Source organism: Microtus oregoni, unplaced genomic scaffold (assembly GCF_018167655.1).
Source record: "Microtus oregoni isolate MIOR12 unplaced genomic scaffold, Mior012 000011F_ref0000422, whole genome shotgun sequence".
NCBI classification, from domain to species: domain Eukaryota; kingdom Metazoa; phylum Chordata; class Mammalia; order Rodentia; family Cricetidae; genus Microtus; species Microtus oregoni.
Window position 1 is genome coordinate 23,514,942 of NW_024543070.1, and position 16,983 is coordinate 23,531,924.

The 16,983-nt window shown below is 40.7% G+C and overlaps 1 protein-coding gene across 1 annotated transcript in view; it reads right to left on the reverse strand.

The window, feature by feature from the left end:
- The window catches only part of Pik3c3 (phosphatidylinositol 3-kinase catalytic subunit type 3), an 82,674-nt gene extending 66,139 nt beyond the window's left edge, over nucleotides 1-16,535 (reverse strand). Inside the window, exons 1-4 of the mRNA XM_041659983.1 lie at nucleotides 16,390-16,535; nucleotides 14,634-14,822; nucleotides 12,105-12,248; nucleotides 8,972-9,101 (exon numbers count right to left, since the gene is read on the reverse strand). Coding sequence (XP_041515917.1) covers nucleotides 8,972-9,101; nucleotides 12,105-12,248; nucleotides 14,634-14,822; nucleotides 16,390-16,457 — 531 coding nt within the window. The 5' untranslated portion in view covers nucleotides 16,458-16,535. The remainder of the gene's footprint in view (nucleotides 1-8,971; nucleotides 9,102-12,104; nucleotides 12,249-14,633; nucleotides 14,823-16,389) is intronic.
- Nucleotides 16,536-16,983: the final 448 nt, after the last annotated feature.

The following is a 16,983-nucleotide window of genomic DNA, read 5'->3' on the forward strand; positions in this document are numbered from 1 at the left end:
ACACAGAATGAAAAACGGGGTAACTAGATCAGTGGTACTATCTATGGTGAGGAACAACCATCTGAGCACCTAGAAGACTGATCACCAGAGTCACAGACAGCCCCAACCACACCTATTAGAGGAACAGATGAGTAGACAAAGTAAGAACACACAAAACACCACAAAGAGCAACACGAAACCAGTGAAACCTAAAGATCCTACAACAGCAAGACTTGAACAACCAAATACAGATGAAGCAGAAGAAAAAGACATAAAAAATAACTTCAGGAGAATGTTTGAAACTCTAAAAGAGGAAATGAGAAAGTCCCTCAAAGAAATGGAGGAAAAGAAACAAAAAATTGGAAACCATCAGCAAATCCTTTAAAGAAAACCAAGAAAAGGCAATCAAACATATGAAAGAAACTATTCAAGACTTAAAAACTGAAATAGAGACAATAAAGAAAACACAAGAGGAGGAATTATAGAAACAGAAATAATGAAAAAGATGATCAGGAATAACAAACGCAAGCATAAACTGTAGACTACAAGAGATGGAAGAGAAAATCTCAAGCATTGAAGATACAATAGAGGGAATAGACTCATCAGTCAAAGAAAACATTAAATTTAACAAAAGCCAAAGAATCCAGGAAATATGGGACACCATGAAAGGGAGAAATTAAACACTTCCTAAAATTCAATGAAAATGACCATACAACATACCCAAATTTATGGGGCACAATGAAAGCAGTGTTAACAGGAAAGTTCATAGCACTAAATGACTACATAAAGAAGCTGGAAAAATCCCATACTAGTGAATTAACAGAACATTTGAAAACTTTATAATGGAAAGAAACAAACTCCCCCAAGAGAACTAGATGGCAGGAAATAAATTGAGAGCTGAAATCAACAAAATAGAAACAAAGAAAACAACACAAAGAATCAATGAGACAACGAGTTGGTTCTTCAAGAAAAATCAACAGATAGACAAATCTTTATCCAAACTAACCAAAAGGTAGAGAGAGAATATCCAAATTAACTAAATCGGAAATGAAAAGGGGGACACAACAAAAGACATGGAGGAAATACAGAGAATCATCAGGTCATATTTTGAAAACCTATACTCCACAAAGTTGGGAAACTTAAAGGAAATGGTCAACTTTCTGGATAAATATCATTTTCCAAAATTAAATCAAGACAGATAAGCAAATTAAACGGACCTATAACTGCTGAAGAAATAGAAAAAGTCATCAAAAGTCTCCCATCCAAAAAATGCCCAGGACCAGATGGTTTCAGTTCAGAATTCTCTAAAATTTTCAAGGAAAAACTCTTTTTATAAAGCTAAAATTACACTGATACCCAAACTACATACAGACATTACTAAGAAAGAGAATTAAAGACCAGTCTCACTCATAAATATTGATGCAAAAACACTCAATAAAATACTGGCAAATCGAATCCAAGAACACATCAGAACCATCATCCACCATGATCAAATTGGCTTCACCCAAGAGAAGCAGGGATGGTTCAACATACGAAAATCAGTCAACATAATCCACCATATAAAAAAACTGAAAAATAAAAACCACAAAGTCATCATTAGATGCTGAAAAAGCTTTCAACAAAATACAACATTCCTTCATCATAAAGGTCTTGGAGAGAGCAGGGAGACAAGGAACTTATCTAAACATAATAAAGGCAATATACAGCAAGACAACAGCCACCATCAAACTAAATGGAAACTAACAGTGATCCCAATGAAATCAGGAACAAGACAAGGTTGTCCACTCTCCATATCTATTCAATACAGTTCTTGAGGTCCTAGCTAGAGCAATGAGACAACAAAAGGAGATCAAGGGGATACAAATCGGAAAAGAAGAAGTCAAACTCTCACTATTTGCGATGAAATGATAGTTTATATAAGCGACCCCAAAAATTCTATCAAGGAACTTCTATAACTCATAAACACTTTTAGTAATATAGAAGGATACAAGATTAACTCAAAAAAATCAGTAGCTTCCTGTACACAGATGATAAATGGGCTGAAAAAGAAATCAGAGTAACATCACCCTTCACAATAGCCACAAATAGCATAAGATATTTCAGAGTAACTCTAATCAAACAAGTGGAAGACTTGTATGACAAGAACTTTAAATCTTTGATGAAAGAAATTGAAGAAGACACCAGAAAGTGGAAAGATCTCCCATGCTCTTGGGTAGGCAGAATTAATATAGTAAAAATGGCAATCTTACCAAAAGCAATCTACAGATTCAATGCAATGCCCATCAAAATCCCAGTAAAATTCTTCACAAACCTCGAAAGAACAGTACTCAACTTCATATGGAAAAGCAAAAAACCCAGGATAGCCAAAACAATCCTGTACAATAAAAGAATTTCTGGAGGCATCACAATCCCTGACTTCAAACTCTACTACAGAGCTACAGTACTGAAAACAGCCTGGTATTGGCATAAGAACAGACAGGAGGCCGGGCGGTGGTGGCACACGCCTTTAATACCAGCACTAGGGAGGCAGAGGCAGGCGGATCTCTGGGAGTTCGAGGCCAACCTGGTCTACAAGAGCTAGTTCTGGGACAGGCACCAAAGCTACAGAGAAACCCTGTCTCAAAAAAAAAAAAAAAAAAAAACCAGACAGGAGGACCAATGGAACTGAATTGAAGACCCAGATATTAATCCACACACTTTTGAACACCTAATTTTTTACAAAAAAGCAAAAATATCAAATGGAAAAAAATGTATATTTAACAAATGGTGTGGGCATAACCGGATATCAACATGCAGAAGAATGAAAATAGATCCATACCTATCACCACGTACAAAACTCAAGTCCAAATAGATCAAAGACCTTAACATAAAGCCAGCCACATTGAACCTCATGGAAGAAAAAGTGGGAAGTACACTTGAACACATTGGCACATAAGACTACTTCCTAAATATAACCTCAGTAGCAGAGACACTGAGAGAATCAATTAATAAATGGGACATCCTGAAACTAAAAAGCTTCTGCAAAGTAAAGGACACGGTCAACAAGACAAAACAACAGCCTACAGAATGGGAAAAGATCTTCACTAACCCCACATCAGACAGAGGTCTGATCTCCAAAATATACAAAGAACTCAAGAAATTGGACACCAAAAGATCACATAATCCAATAAAAAAATGGAGTACAGACCTCAACAGATGAATCTAAAATGGCTGAAAGACACTTAAGGAAATGCTCAACATCCTTAGTCATCAGAGAAATGCAAATCAAAACAACTCTGAGATTCCATCTTACACCTGTAAGAATGGCCAAGATCAAAAACACTGATGACAACTTATGTTGGAGAGGTTGTGGGGTAAAGGGAACACTTCTGCATTGCTGGTGGGAATGCAAGCTGGTACAGCCCCTTTGGATATCAGTGTGGCAATTTCTCAGAAATGATCTTTCTCAAGACCCAGTAATACCACTTTTGGGTATATATCCAAAGCATGCTCAATCTGCCACAAGGATATGTGCTCAACTCTGTCCATAGCAGCATTGTTTGTCATAGCCAGAATCTGGAAACAACCTAAATGCCCCTCGACCAAAGAACGGATAACAAAAATATGGTACATTTACACAATGGAGTACTATACAGCCAAAAAATCTTGAAATTTACAGGCAAATGGATGGAGCTAGAAAACATCATTTTGAGTACGGTAACTCAGACCCATGTATGTGCTCATTCATAAGTGGTTTTTAAACATAAAGCAAGGAAACCAGCCTACAAATCATAATCCCAGAGAACCTAGACAACAATGAGGACACCAAAAGACATACACGGATCTCATCTACAAGGAAAGTAAAAAGACAAGATCTCCTGAGTAAACTGGGAGCATGAGGACCATGAGAGAGGATTGAAGGGGATGGAGCAGAGAAAAATGTAGAGCTCAATAAAAATCAATAAAAAAATATTAAAAAAACTGTTTACATAGCCCCACAGGTAATTAAAAGCACGCATCTGTTTTGTTTTGCCTCTTTTCTCTGACACTTAAGAAATTTTCTTTTTCAGCAGACAGCAAACCCTTCAAATCCCCAGAAGCTATGCGCATGCAGCCATGCTGGCCAGGCCCCACTGTTGTTCACCATAGGCCTTTTTAGCATAGGTGTATCGCGATTTTCTGCTACTGTACTCTACACTTACTCAGTTAAAACGTCATTACTTTACTCTTTCATCTCTAGTACCTTTCTTTTTTTTTCCTTTTTGTTTTTGTCTGTTTCTTTGATTGAAACAGGGTCTCACCATGTAGCTCTGGCTAACCCAGAACTTACTATACAGACCAGGCTGGCCTTGAGCTCACAGATCTGTCTCCCAAGTGCTGGTATTAAAGACATGTTCCACTGTTCCTGGTCTAACACTTTTCTTAAGACTGAAATAAATGGACATAAATAAATACTGACAAAAAATTTTATTCCTTGCCCTAACATATGAAAAGTGTCAGCGGCAGACAAGGCAGACAATCAGACAGGCAAACTAAGGCTGTTTCTCAGATTTCTACTATCTAAAGATGTATCTCTGAAATAAACAAAAATAATGAGTTTCATATATATATATATATCTAAATGTATATATTAAAATCCAACTTAAACTATGAAATAATTTGTAAGTAAGACACACTACAGCCATACATGAACTTCGTCTAAACAACTAACACGTGCATGTCAGAGTCCACCTAGGCATATATATTTAATTCTTAGCTAGCAAAGAAGTTCCATCTAAATTTTTCTGTCTTCTTGATTAATGAAATCTCGTCCACAATTCTTCAATTTTACTTTTAAACATTCCTCATAAATCTCATTATTCAGGAAGAGTAGTAGTTGACATATAAAAGTGCCATTTAGTTAAAACTTCTCACAGATTAATCTAGTTATAAAAGCATGTTACTTTTTTCCCCTCGGGCAGAAACTATAGCTGTAAAGACAGAGAATTGATTTCTCAGAACATCAATCAATAACGTTTTAGGGCTCAATATCACACTGGCATCAACAGAGTCTACTCAGGGCCACTAGTTTTAAGACAAGTCTAAAGGCTTTAACAATATTGGAGAACTGTGAGCAAACCAATGAATTATCGAAAAGATGCCACTCAGCAAAATGAGGAAAAAAGCGAAAAAATCCCCCAAACCCTGGCTGTAACACTAAACAATGGCGATAAGTAATCAAATGAAACAAGCTGTTCATAAAAGGTATGCTATCTAGAACAAAAATCATTCTTTATGAACTTCACACAAAATATTTTCCGTAACGTTACTGGCACCACTGAACAAGCCTGACAGCCTTGAATAATCTCACCAATCGCCTTAGTTACTTTTCCATGCTGTCTTCAGACACAATGAAGAGAGCAACTTAGACAAGAAAGCACTTAACAGAGCTTACAGTTTCAGAGGACAGGAGCTCATGATGGTGAGAGCTGACATTTTGATCTGCAAGGAGTTAAAGAGAGCTAACTAGGAACGGTGTGGGCTTTTGAAATCTCTAAGCCTGCCCCAGTGGCAGGCAGACACACTTCCTACCCCTTCCCAAACTGTTCCACCAACTGGGAACCAAGTATTCAAACACAAGAGACTTTGGGGACCATTCTCACTCAAATCACAACAGTCGTTATCATATCTAGTTTTTAAATTATTGTCACTTTAAAAACATCTAAAGGGATAAATGAAACAAGATGAGACACTTTCACCCAACCCAAATGTAATGGCCAGGAGTGTGCTTTTCCGATTTATAGAGTAATGAGTTTCTCTATAAACTCTAATTAGTCAAAAATTCTTTCTCTGTAAGATAAGCATTTTTTTTTAGTTTGTGTGTTTTTTATTTTGATTACATAAATCCTATTTATATTAAGAGAAAAATTGTGGCTTTTGGAATATTTCATAAATTAAAATATAATTACACACTTTCCCCTTTCCCTTTACTCCCTTCAATTCCTCCCATGCCTCCAACTCCCTTTCAAATTCCTGGCCCTTTTCTTTTTTTTTTTTAAATTTATTTATTTATTAAGGATTTCTGCCTCCTCCCCGCAACCGCTTCCCATTTCCCTCCCCCTCCCCTGATCAAGTCCCCCTCCCTCATCTGCTCGAAGAGCAATCAGGGTTCCCTGACCTGTGGGAAGCCCAAGGACCGCCCACCTCTATCCAGGTCTAGTAAGGTGAGCATCCAAACTGCCCAGGCTCCCCCAAAGCCAGTACGTGTAGCAGGATCAAAAACCCACGGCGATTGTTCTTGAGTTCTCAGTATTCCTCATTGTCCGCTATGTTCAGCTAGTCCGGATTTATCCCATGCTTTTTCAGACCTAGGCCAGCTAGCCTTGGTGAGTTCCCGTTAGAACATCCTCATTGTCTCAGTGTGTGGGTGCACCCCTCGCGGTCCTGAGTTCCTTGCTCGTTCTCTGTCTCCTTCTGCTCCTGATTTTTTTTTTTTTGGTTTTTCGAGACAGGGTTTCTCTGTGGCTTTGGAGCCTGTCCTGGAACTCGCTCTGTAGACCAGGCTGGTCTCGAACTCACAGAGATCCGCCTGTCTCTGCCTCCCGAGTGCTGGGATTAAAGGCGTGTGCCACCACCGCCGGGCTTAAGATAAGCATTTTAAAAGCAGAAGCTTTGCTTGCTCGTTGGGATTAAAATCCACTAGGACAGTCAAAATATGTGAACTGTGAACAGGGGCGTCACTGCTTCAAGGCAGAGAGTATCTGCGGTGCACTCCATACTGCAGGCTGTCAAGTCTCAACTGTTTCCCCATTAGGACTAACTCCCTAAAAGTATGACGGGGTTCTTCTCGGTGTCTATGCTATCCTTAAGAATGTATGTATTCTTTCAAGGAAATAGCTGTGCTTCATTAAGTCTTTTCACTTGTTAGAGAGTTCACACTTCGAGCTACCATTCTTCTATTGTATTTTCTCTTAATGACTTAGATTATAGTTGAGCAGCTTGATTGAAGGCAGATTGCCTTCCATTCAGTTTTTACAAACTACCATGTAAATGATGGGAACAGCATGTGCAGTGCAGTCCTACTGTTAATTACAGACAGCACTTAAGAAAAAGAGTATTCGCCCCATAATCTGCAACCCCGTCTAGGCAGCATACAGCAGGGTAGCTTGTTTGTCCTGCTTCTGTTGTCCCCTGGTTCCTGCTGCAGTAAGCCTGAGATCCAGACCCTGACCCCGTGACCAGACGCGGCTCTGTCAAGTCCACGGTTCCCCTCTTCAGTGCTGGCGTGCACAGTTCCCCACCCTCCCCAACATCCCCGCACAGACCATGAAACGTTTTTCATCTGCTTGTACTTTCTTTGCCTCCTCTTAATCAAACTGTCAGAAAGGAAAGCACACGGCAAAGCATCACGCAGAGCTGCTAAATGAGGGAGGGCGGAAGCTGCTTCTGCACTATCCTTTCACGTCCAAAGACACAGGCTCAACATAAATCAGACACCGGAGCCCAGGGGTCACAGCCAAAGCCCCTGGAGGGCATGCCTCCTATCAAAATTCTTACAGTATGACAAGCTGAAAAATAGAGATGAAGGGAACAGTGGACACACTGGGCCATCATTACCAAGAAGCTGGTCCAGACCGTGAAAGTCAACAGACAGCCCTGAAGTCTCATCTCTTACTATGTTCACAAATCAGCTGAAACAGAAGCAAGCATTAACTATAAAAGTTTAAAGATGGAAGAGAGGAAAATGAGCAAGATGTAGGGTGCTGCATATTTTAATACATACTTTTTTTCTATTCCCTATTAAAACTCTAGGATATTCAAATTATTAAAAAGAAAAAAAAGATGAAGCCAGGCAGTGGTGGGGCACGCCTTTAAACCCAGCACTTGGGACGCAGAGGCAGACGGATCTCTGTGAGCTGGAGGCCAGGTTGGTCTACAGAGCTAGTGCCAGGACAGGCTCCAAAACTAGAGAAACCCTGTCTTGAAAAACCAAAAAAATGATACCTAACCTGAGCACTATAAAGATTACTTCTTTTTCTCATATATATTTTTCCCCAAAGGAAAACTAGACAGATTTATAAAACAGTCTAAATCATTATAGAGATTTATTCCATTAAAATTACTATAAAAGGACTGTTTAAAATAAAACAGACTTAGATAGTTAATCATATTATAGTTAGAATTTCACTCCATAGTTAAGCAAAAGTCAGAGTAAAAGCATTATTCCAGGTCGGAGTTGCCAGTGCCTGCTTAGTAATTACCCAAGACCGTGTTTTCATGGGCTACTTAATGGCTGCTCTTCATTTAACAGTCCCCAGTATCCTTTGGTAGCCAGACTGAAACTATGTTCTTGTGACCCTTAAAAACCGAATCTTTCAAATTTTAGTAGCCCACAGAGTACATACGCGATGATTCTAATAAAATATCTATGTGTAAATCACGAAAAGTAACCAAATCCAAGTTCGCTGCTGATAAACTCTTAAAGAGAGGGCGGACCATAGAGAGGCTTGTGAACTGTCCTACACCCCCAGGAAGAACACGGGTGGACCTGAAAAGGAGCAGCTGAAATGAGTTTTTACTCACCTGGAGAAAGAAAGGAGATAAAGACTATTCCAGGGGTGTTACCCTTTTCACCCCAAACAGAAATGTAGGAAAGAGACATAATGATGGAAATACAGGAGACCTGCACTTCCAAATCTCATGCACATCTAGATAAACGGCCATACAGTACGTGATTTCACGCATGCAGAAGTCCACAGACAAAAAGTGGACCAGCAGCCATCAGGAAGTAAGGGAGGATGGAATAAGGGGTGACAGCTGAGTACATGGAGCTTTTAGAGGTGAAAAGGTCCTCAAGCCACACAGAGAGGAGGATCATGGAGCATATGCCTTTCAAGAGCGAAGGCTCATGAATCATATCAAAACTGTTACTAACATTTACTTTAAACTAAGATGACAACTGACAGGATTCACAATAAAAAGGCACACGAATCCACACCAGTCAGAGATCGCCTCGTCTCAGAAGCCCATGTACCTTAGCGAGGCGGCTCATCTGATCTTCGGAGAGCGTGCTGCTTGTTCTGCCAGGAGTTCTTGTGGGTTCAGAGCCATCTGCCTCCACATTAGGCCACACCTTCAAGTCATGCATTCCTTGGCGAAACATGCTGTAGGGAAAGGAGTTCAGAGTAGAAATAAACCGAGGCAGCTCATCCTAATGAAATGTGTGTCAAGCTTGTCCGGCTCCAAAGTCCCTATGGTTCGTGCAGCACTGAGCTAGGCTACTAAAAACCGCAAATGTCTCCTCAAGCTACTCTTTCTCCCTTAGATGATCAGAAATGGGAGACGTATATAGAAATGACCTAAATAAATCCAATGCATATGTTACCAGTGTGGAGGGAATTCCTTCCGGAGCAGACTTAAGCAAATGTGCACCTTTCGTATATGGGTCCAGTGGCAAACCAAGGTAAAATCCAAAGTATAAGTGAGCAGTTACTTACAGGAACTTAAGTGACCATAAGGCAGCCAGACATGCGTCTGTCTCATCCCAGAACAGACTTCCCCATGGTCAAACAAATGCAGCCCGCTTCAGTTAGCCTTCCACAGTCTACATAAGACCCCCGGATACAACGAGGACACACAGTCAGGACAGACATGCATACAAATAAATGGCTGGAAGATGCGTGAGGGGACAGGTAAATCCCAGGTGTAAATCCCAGGTGAGGGTCCCGTGACTCCCTACACCCTCCTCCTACGAAGAGTGGCAAGTCAGCATGGCCAATCAACAGGGATCCCTCTCTGGAAGTATTCGTAGTTGTTATGAGAAAAATGGTGTCAGCCAGGCTTGGAGGCCAGCACTCAACAAGCACCTCAGCAGACATCTTAGAAGAGCAGATACCAACTTTCCAGCCAATAGAACAACATCACATTTACAGGATGGAAATGAAACTAAGTGACATCATTTTTCTGTAAGCTTGCCTGGGTTTGGTACCAACTGTGCCATCTATGGCATGCATGGCTGTGACTATGAATAAATAATGTTCATTCCTTAGTATACATCTTCTCATTAATAAAAATATCATATTACAGACTTTCTTGTTATTACAAAAACACATAAACACGGCCTCTTATATAGTGAAATTTTTTTCTCTTTTCATCTCAAACAGACCAGATAGCCGAGACAGGGGGATCACAGATTCTAGAGTAACACAGACAGTCTAATGAGAACTTGTCCGAAATGAAACAAAACGCAGTACAACCTTGAAGCAGGCCCTGAGGAACTGGTTGCAGTGTAGTATCTAAAGCACTAGTAAAAGGGGGATCCTCACATACACCTTCAGAAAGAGCATGTGGCAGCTCTTCCTGCTCTCTACTGCTCCACTCCTCAGTAAATACTCCGGCTGAATTTAACTAGAAACAAAAAGCCACATTTTGCAGGAAGAAAGTTGGTTTACTAAATGATTTAGGCACCTTGGGACAGATCTAGAAAAGAGTTTAAAATGGGGAGTTTGTGAGGGGAATGCTAAGTGCTGGTAATGAAGTGATCACACCACTTTCTTTGGACACTAATGAAAACTTGCCTAAAACTACACTGTTCCCACCCCCCAATCTCCCGGTGGTGAGGCAGAGGATGCACACTGCCTTACATCCACTTGGGAAATCAAGCCAAACGAACGAGACAGGGGATCAGCACAGCAGGCCCTTCTTCAGCTCCATCGGAGGCCCAATACCAGCTGTGGATGCGGCTCAAGCTGGCAGGGCCAGGCCACTGTAGCAGCCACTGCCAGGACCACAGAATTCACATCCACCTGCACATCACCTGCAGTGTGAGTGTGCCTGCGCTTCTACCAATGCAAGTAATAACCAATCTGCTCTGAAGCTACTCAGAAGTCTCTGAAGTCAGATGCTCAAGTTAGAGGCAGTTGGCTTTGGCGGAACTACTGCACAAGATCGGTCTTTAATAATTTATTAGCACTCACTAAGAATTCCCCCTTAATGACTCGCACAGACAAAACAGATGTTGGCAAAGAGCACCAGCTGGTAGTCACTGTGCTACCTACCATTGGAAGCTTCAAGCGCCACTTTACTAAGTGCATACTAGGGTCCTTTGGAGAAAGAGGCCACTGAAGACATCTGAGAAAACTATGGCCCAAAGCAGTGATGCTCAAAAATCGCACAACTGCGGCAGAGGGTATGGACAAACAGCATGAACAGGTTTCCTAAGACTTAATCTTAACTCATGGCAAGCGAACAAACTGAACTCCTAGTTATTACCACTAACTTTATGGAGAATTTTACGATTTAATTTGCCTTTCAGGCACCTGTCTCAACAACATCACCAAAAAAGGAAGTCTTGCTGTGTGAACAACTGTATTTTAAAAAATGGACAAAAGATAGCATTAAATTAATTTACAGAAAATTGTCAAAACCTTTTAAGATAATTCTTATTTATTGATGTCTAAATTAACGTTTTTAAACTTTAAGGACCAAAACTAAGGCATATGGCAAGAGCCAGACAGTTCAAGTCCCTAGGACTTTCCACTGAAAGGCACGACATCTTCAGTGTCCAGATCTGGACCCGAAGCTCTCACTCCCAATGACTTTAGAAATGGTCCTCGCATTCACTCAACAGTAGAGCAGTACAAATTGTGTCTTGGTTCATTTAGCTGCTGGGATGGTTACTTCTGATTGACAAATCTGTAGGGTGTAGAACCTCCTAAGAGACAAATTTGGGGGCATACCTGTGAGGCTGTGTCTAGATGGGGTTAAGTCTGGCGGCCCACCCCAGTGTAGGTAGCAACATTCTACGAGCTGCTATTCCAGACAAGTAAACTGATCCTCAGCTTTCATCTCTTTGTTTCTGACAACAGATGCAATGGGACCAGCTGCCTCACACTCCTGCAGCCACGCCTTCTCCACCCATGATGCACTGAGCCCTCGAACTTGGGTACCCTTGGGTTGCTTCTGTCGGGAACTGTGTCCCTGATAAAGCAGTGAGAGGAGTAACAAATACAGTGCATCCTGTAGGAAATGCCTTCCAGACCCTCTCTCGGAAGGCTGGAAGGCCTATGTACCTAACTGGTTTTCAGAGAACCAGACGGCGTAAACAATCAAAGTTCTCTAGGAAAGAAAAAGACAGCCCTTTGTGGACTAGTGGGCAGAATGCTTACCCGTATTTTCCAAAGAGCGACACAGTTGTTCCTCCCACTGGCACAGCTTTTCCTGGTCCATACACGTCCCATATAGTCAAGGCCACTTGGGCATTCCTGGGCAGGTCAGGGTATTTCACAGGGAGTTTTAGCCATTCATTCCAACTATGGAAACAAAGTCAACAGAATAAACATGTATCTTTCTTTCAAATTAGCCCATTAAAAAAAATGGTTCAATCAGAGGAGAAAGCTCCAGAAAGATTAGGTTTATATGCTAAAAAATAATGTGGAATAATTAAAATCACCTCAATTTTGCTTGTTCAAATATAAACACAGGAATTTTGAATATAGCTCCTGAAATAAGTATATCGACATTTAATCAGGACACTCAAGCTGAGCAGTGTGACATATGCCCACAGTCTCAGAATTTAGTGTGAGGCAGGACTGTTAGTTCAAGGCCAGTCTAGAGAGATTCATGAGTTTGTCTGAGTCCAGCCTACACTATAAAGTGAGACCCACCCCCACCTCCAAAAAAAAATCTAACAGAAAGCCAGGAAAGTGATACCCACCCCCACCTCAAAAAAAAATCTAACGGAAAGCCAGGCGGCAGTGGTACATGCCTTTAATCCCAGTTCTAGAGGGTTTTAAAACAGGAGGAGACAGCTCTCAGACACAGTCTCATTCTAAGATTCCTAAAGGCAGGATCACCATTTCAGATTAAAGTCAAGATAAGAGCTGCTTTGCTTGTCCAGTCTTCAGGTTGAACCCAAATCGAATCCTCTTGCTGAATTTTTAATCAACTGTGCATTATGTTTATTCACCATTTCCGTTCTGGTGGGTTGGGCAAAAAATTCACCTTTCAAATACTAATAGCAGACTTCATAAAAGCTGTTTTTCCCCAATTTCAGTCTATTTTTTTAAACGTCAACTCTCTTATTACATACCCCAAATATTTTCTCAATCTATTTTCTACAGTTGTTTTAGATCTTTTACTGATCTATGTTTTTTTTTTTTAATTTTACAACCTTGCAAACATATAATAGCAAAACAATGAATGAAAGAGCTAACAAATGAGAGGAGGCAAAGCTGGTTTTGTTCTAAGTTCTTTTGGGCAGTGCGAGGAATAGAGAATAAAATTTTTCCATAACAAAAGAAAAAGGGAAAAGTAGCATTAACCAAAGATGATGACATTCTATATTCAAATATATTTTAAATTGCAGAATTTTGGTCCATTGTTTTAGATGTAATGATGGTACTATAATAATGTTTCTGTTCTTGTGCTTTGTTTTTGTTATTTTGAGTCAGACTGGCCTCAAATTCACAGAGATCCATCTGCTAGAGCCTCCTGGGTGCTGGGATTAAAGATATGCATCACCTTGCCTGGGCATATTATTTTCTATATTTTTATATAGATGAAATTTTCCAGAATAAAATGTATTAAATATGTGTGTGTGTGTGTGTGTGTTGTGTGGATATAAATATTTATACATATTTGACACCAAAATGAACACTAGAGAATTTAGACTACTGAAATCGTTGATTTGGATGTAGTCTGACCAGCAATGTTCAAACTTCCTTGCTCTGAAAGCCTTTCCCAGGTTCCGGTACAGCAACAGAGCCATGTGACTGTGCACGTGGCCATGCCTTGTCGTCCGTGACACTCTGTGCATAGCTAACTTCTATGGGCACACACTTGGGGCTGGAGAGACAACTCTGTGGTCAAGAATACTCATTGTGCTTACAGATGATCTGGGTTCAGTTCCCAGTATCCATGTGGTAGCTCACAGCTATCTGTAACTACAGTTCCAGGGGACTGAACACCCTTTTCATGGTATAAATACATATATACAGGCAAAACCCTTTGCACACGCACATTTAAAAAAAAAAAAGCACCAAGTACCTATGCATCTGTCATTCCACGTGACTGCAGAATAAAACTGACTGCACACTAGAAATGCCCCCGTGAAGTCTCTGAGATAATAAGCATAAGGAGATTAAAGATCCACAATACTATTGGAAAAACAGTTTTCTGTTACCTTATGCTGGCCCTCCGTGCCAACAATGAACTGCTAGTATAACATGTAAATACATAAATAAACTACGAACTTAAAACTAAAGTTTCATTTGGAAAACAAATAAAGACTATAAATCTTACCTGAACCTATGATATAAGATCTACTTCTAAAGATCTAAACAACAAGATGGCCATTTCAAACTATCTAAGGCATTTGTATTAAAGGCCACGGAACAGCAGAGAGTCCAGACATGGTTGTACTCTGATTGATGGTGTGAAAGAGTAAAATGCTTAGTTTCCAAAATGTCAACATACTAAACACAAACATGAAGTAATTACACACCAGCACAACTATCTTTACATGCTCTCAATAGCCTAACTAATATTTATAGTTTCACAGGTATACAGTTAAGAAACTCCTTGGTAATCCCTGCTAAACTGTCTCTACTTAGAACATTATTAAAGCTATGGAAGAACAGTATACAATCTTTCACATGGCAAATGAAAAAAGAGCAACAGCAAAGAGAACAACTTACTTCCATCGTGTACTAAATGCCTTGTAGGATGTCCTGACTGGTAAGGCCAGAGGTTTCCCTTCAGCAAAAACTTGACAAGTCACATACAGGTCAGAGCACGTCTCTTGGTAGAGCCCAGAGAACTTTAGCATCGGATCTTCGAGGACAGCTTTGTAACTCTTCTGCTCTCTCTTCCCTTCCAAACTTCCTCTGGAAGCACAAACAGATTGTTTCAGATGTGCAGTTTTAAAGTACGCAGGAGTATATAAAAAGATAAGAAGTTTATGTATGCTAAAGTAACTATAAACTATCTAATGACAACTTCCTATTTCTAAAGTAACATCACTTTTATAAATGGTAAGGAACTCTGAAAACCCTAACATTGCGAGGCTTATTCTAATTTCCTGAAAAGATTTCTCTTCTTCGGGCTTCATTTTAAACCTTGTCACCTAATCTTAATCCAGGCTTTAGGATTAATTTCACTGATTCTAGCACCTGGGGCCAGAGGCAGGGGCGTCTCTGAGTTCAAGGCCAGCCTGGTCTACAAAGGAAGTTCCTGGAGAGCCAGGACTACACAGAGAAACCCTGTCTCAAAAGCAAAACTTTACTGATTTCAAATTGACAACTTATTTACCCCACCTTTAAGCAAACATTTAATTTATAGGCATAGATACTAGAAACATAAGAAAATATACACAATGCTCTATTGAAAAACTGTTAAGCCCACATATGCTAGTGTGCACTTTTAATTCCAGCACTCAGGAGGCAGAGGTAGACAGATCTACATAGTGTGGTCTAGGTGAGAGACACATAGCGAGAATCTGTCTTCAAACTTACTTTTACCTGGGCATTATTTTTATTCTCTTTTCCATACTATGTATTCATACTATCTCACCACTTCAAAATAAAAAAAAAAAAACCCTCAGTGTTGTAAGCCATACTGGATACGCCAAAGCCAATCGTCTTCCCTTCATAAGAGAAACTGACATGGCCGCTCTGTCTTTTAGACAGATGTCTGCAATAAGCCTAATCATTGACGCGTAGGAGATAGGAACGAAAGAGTTAAAGAACAGCATGTACAATTTGTTCTCTCCACGCAGGAATCTGAAGTCTTCACCCTCAAGAAGGCTCTCACTAGGCACGGACCTCACATTTCTCTACCTATCCTCAAGAAATGGCACTGGGCAAAGTTCTGACAAAATATAAAGTACACAGCAAAACTGCGCTTGCCCGGAAAGGTGAGCTTCCCTACTTATCCAAAGGTTTCTACGGTGCTGAAGTTACCTTCTCTGGGGTCTTTTCTTTCCCAGTAGGGTTCTCATTTCAAGATGTCATGCCCTTGACCTGTATTTTAAAACTGCTGCCACAAGATTTTATTTAAAGACTAGACTCCCTCTCAATGTCTCTACCTTTAAAAATGCAAACTTTCCAAAGGGTAAATCTATGTCTCTGTTATCTCGCATGTAGTTAAAACTGCACCTATATTCTCATTTATCCCATCCTCAAGATTTCCGAATGCCCCATTCCACCTTTCAGCCCTGCTCTAAAGGAAAAATCTGCTCCCTCCCTCTTTCTTAGGTGGGGAGAGTTGTTTCCTACGGTTTGATTTCTTCTGCGTAAAAATAGATTGCAGTACTCCCGCAAAAGCTGAAAATGCAAACTGCTCCGTGCCCCTCTGGGGAAGCGCCGGTTACTGCAGATTTCCTCCTAGGACCACCAGCCCCTCTCCCGGGCTGTTGCCCGCCCCTCACCGCCCTCACTCCCCCGGGGCTCTCACATCTTCAGCTGCACGTTGATGTCCAGGTCACAGCTGTAGATGTAGTGGAACTTCTCTGCCTCCCCCATGGCCAGCACGGAGAGCAGAAGCCGCAGAGACAGCCAGGGACGCGAAAGACTCCGGAAAGAAGCCGCCGGTGCCTCAAAACACGGAGACTTCCTGTCCCGCCCCTACGCACGTAACCTAGCAATCCCTGTCCCCAACGCAATACAAGCGACGGAAGAAGCCCGCGGCGGGCTGCAGTACGCATGTGCAAGAGGAGCCTGCCATCTTGCTTAAGGGCAAGTGGGAGGCCAGGAAGCGTGGCTTATGTGGTTACATACCAGTCTTCCTGTTTTGACAAAACTTTTTTTTTTCTTACTTGAGTCAGAAGAGATATTCGGCTCAAAATTAATGTAGTAACATTTACCTGGTTCAAACCAAATAGAGAAGATGCACAAAACTATTGTGATTAATTTATATTCCAGTTTCCATTAAAAAAGATTTAATTATTAATTGGCTGCTTCCAGCCATAGGTTATTTTGTTTGCTTAGTTGAGTTTGTTTTTGTTTTGTGTGTGTGTGTGTGTGTGTGTGTGTGTGTGTGTGTGTGTGG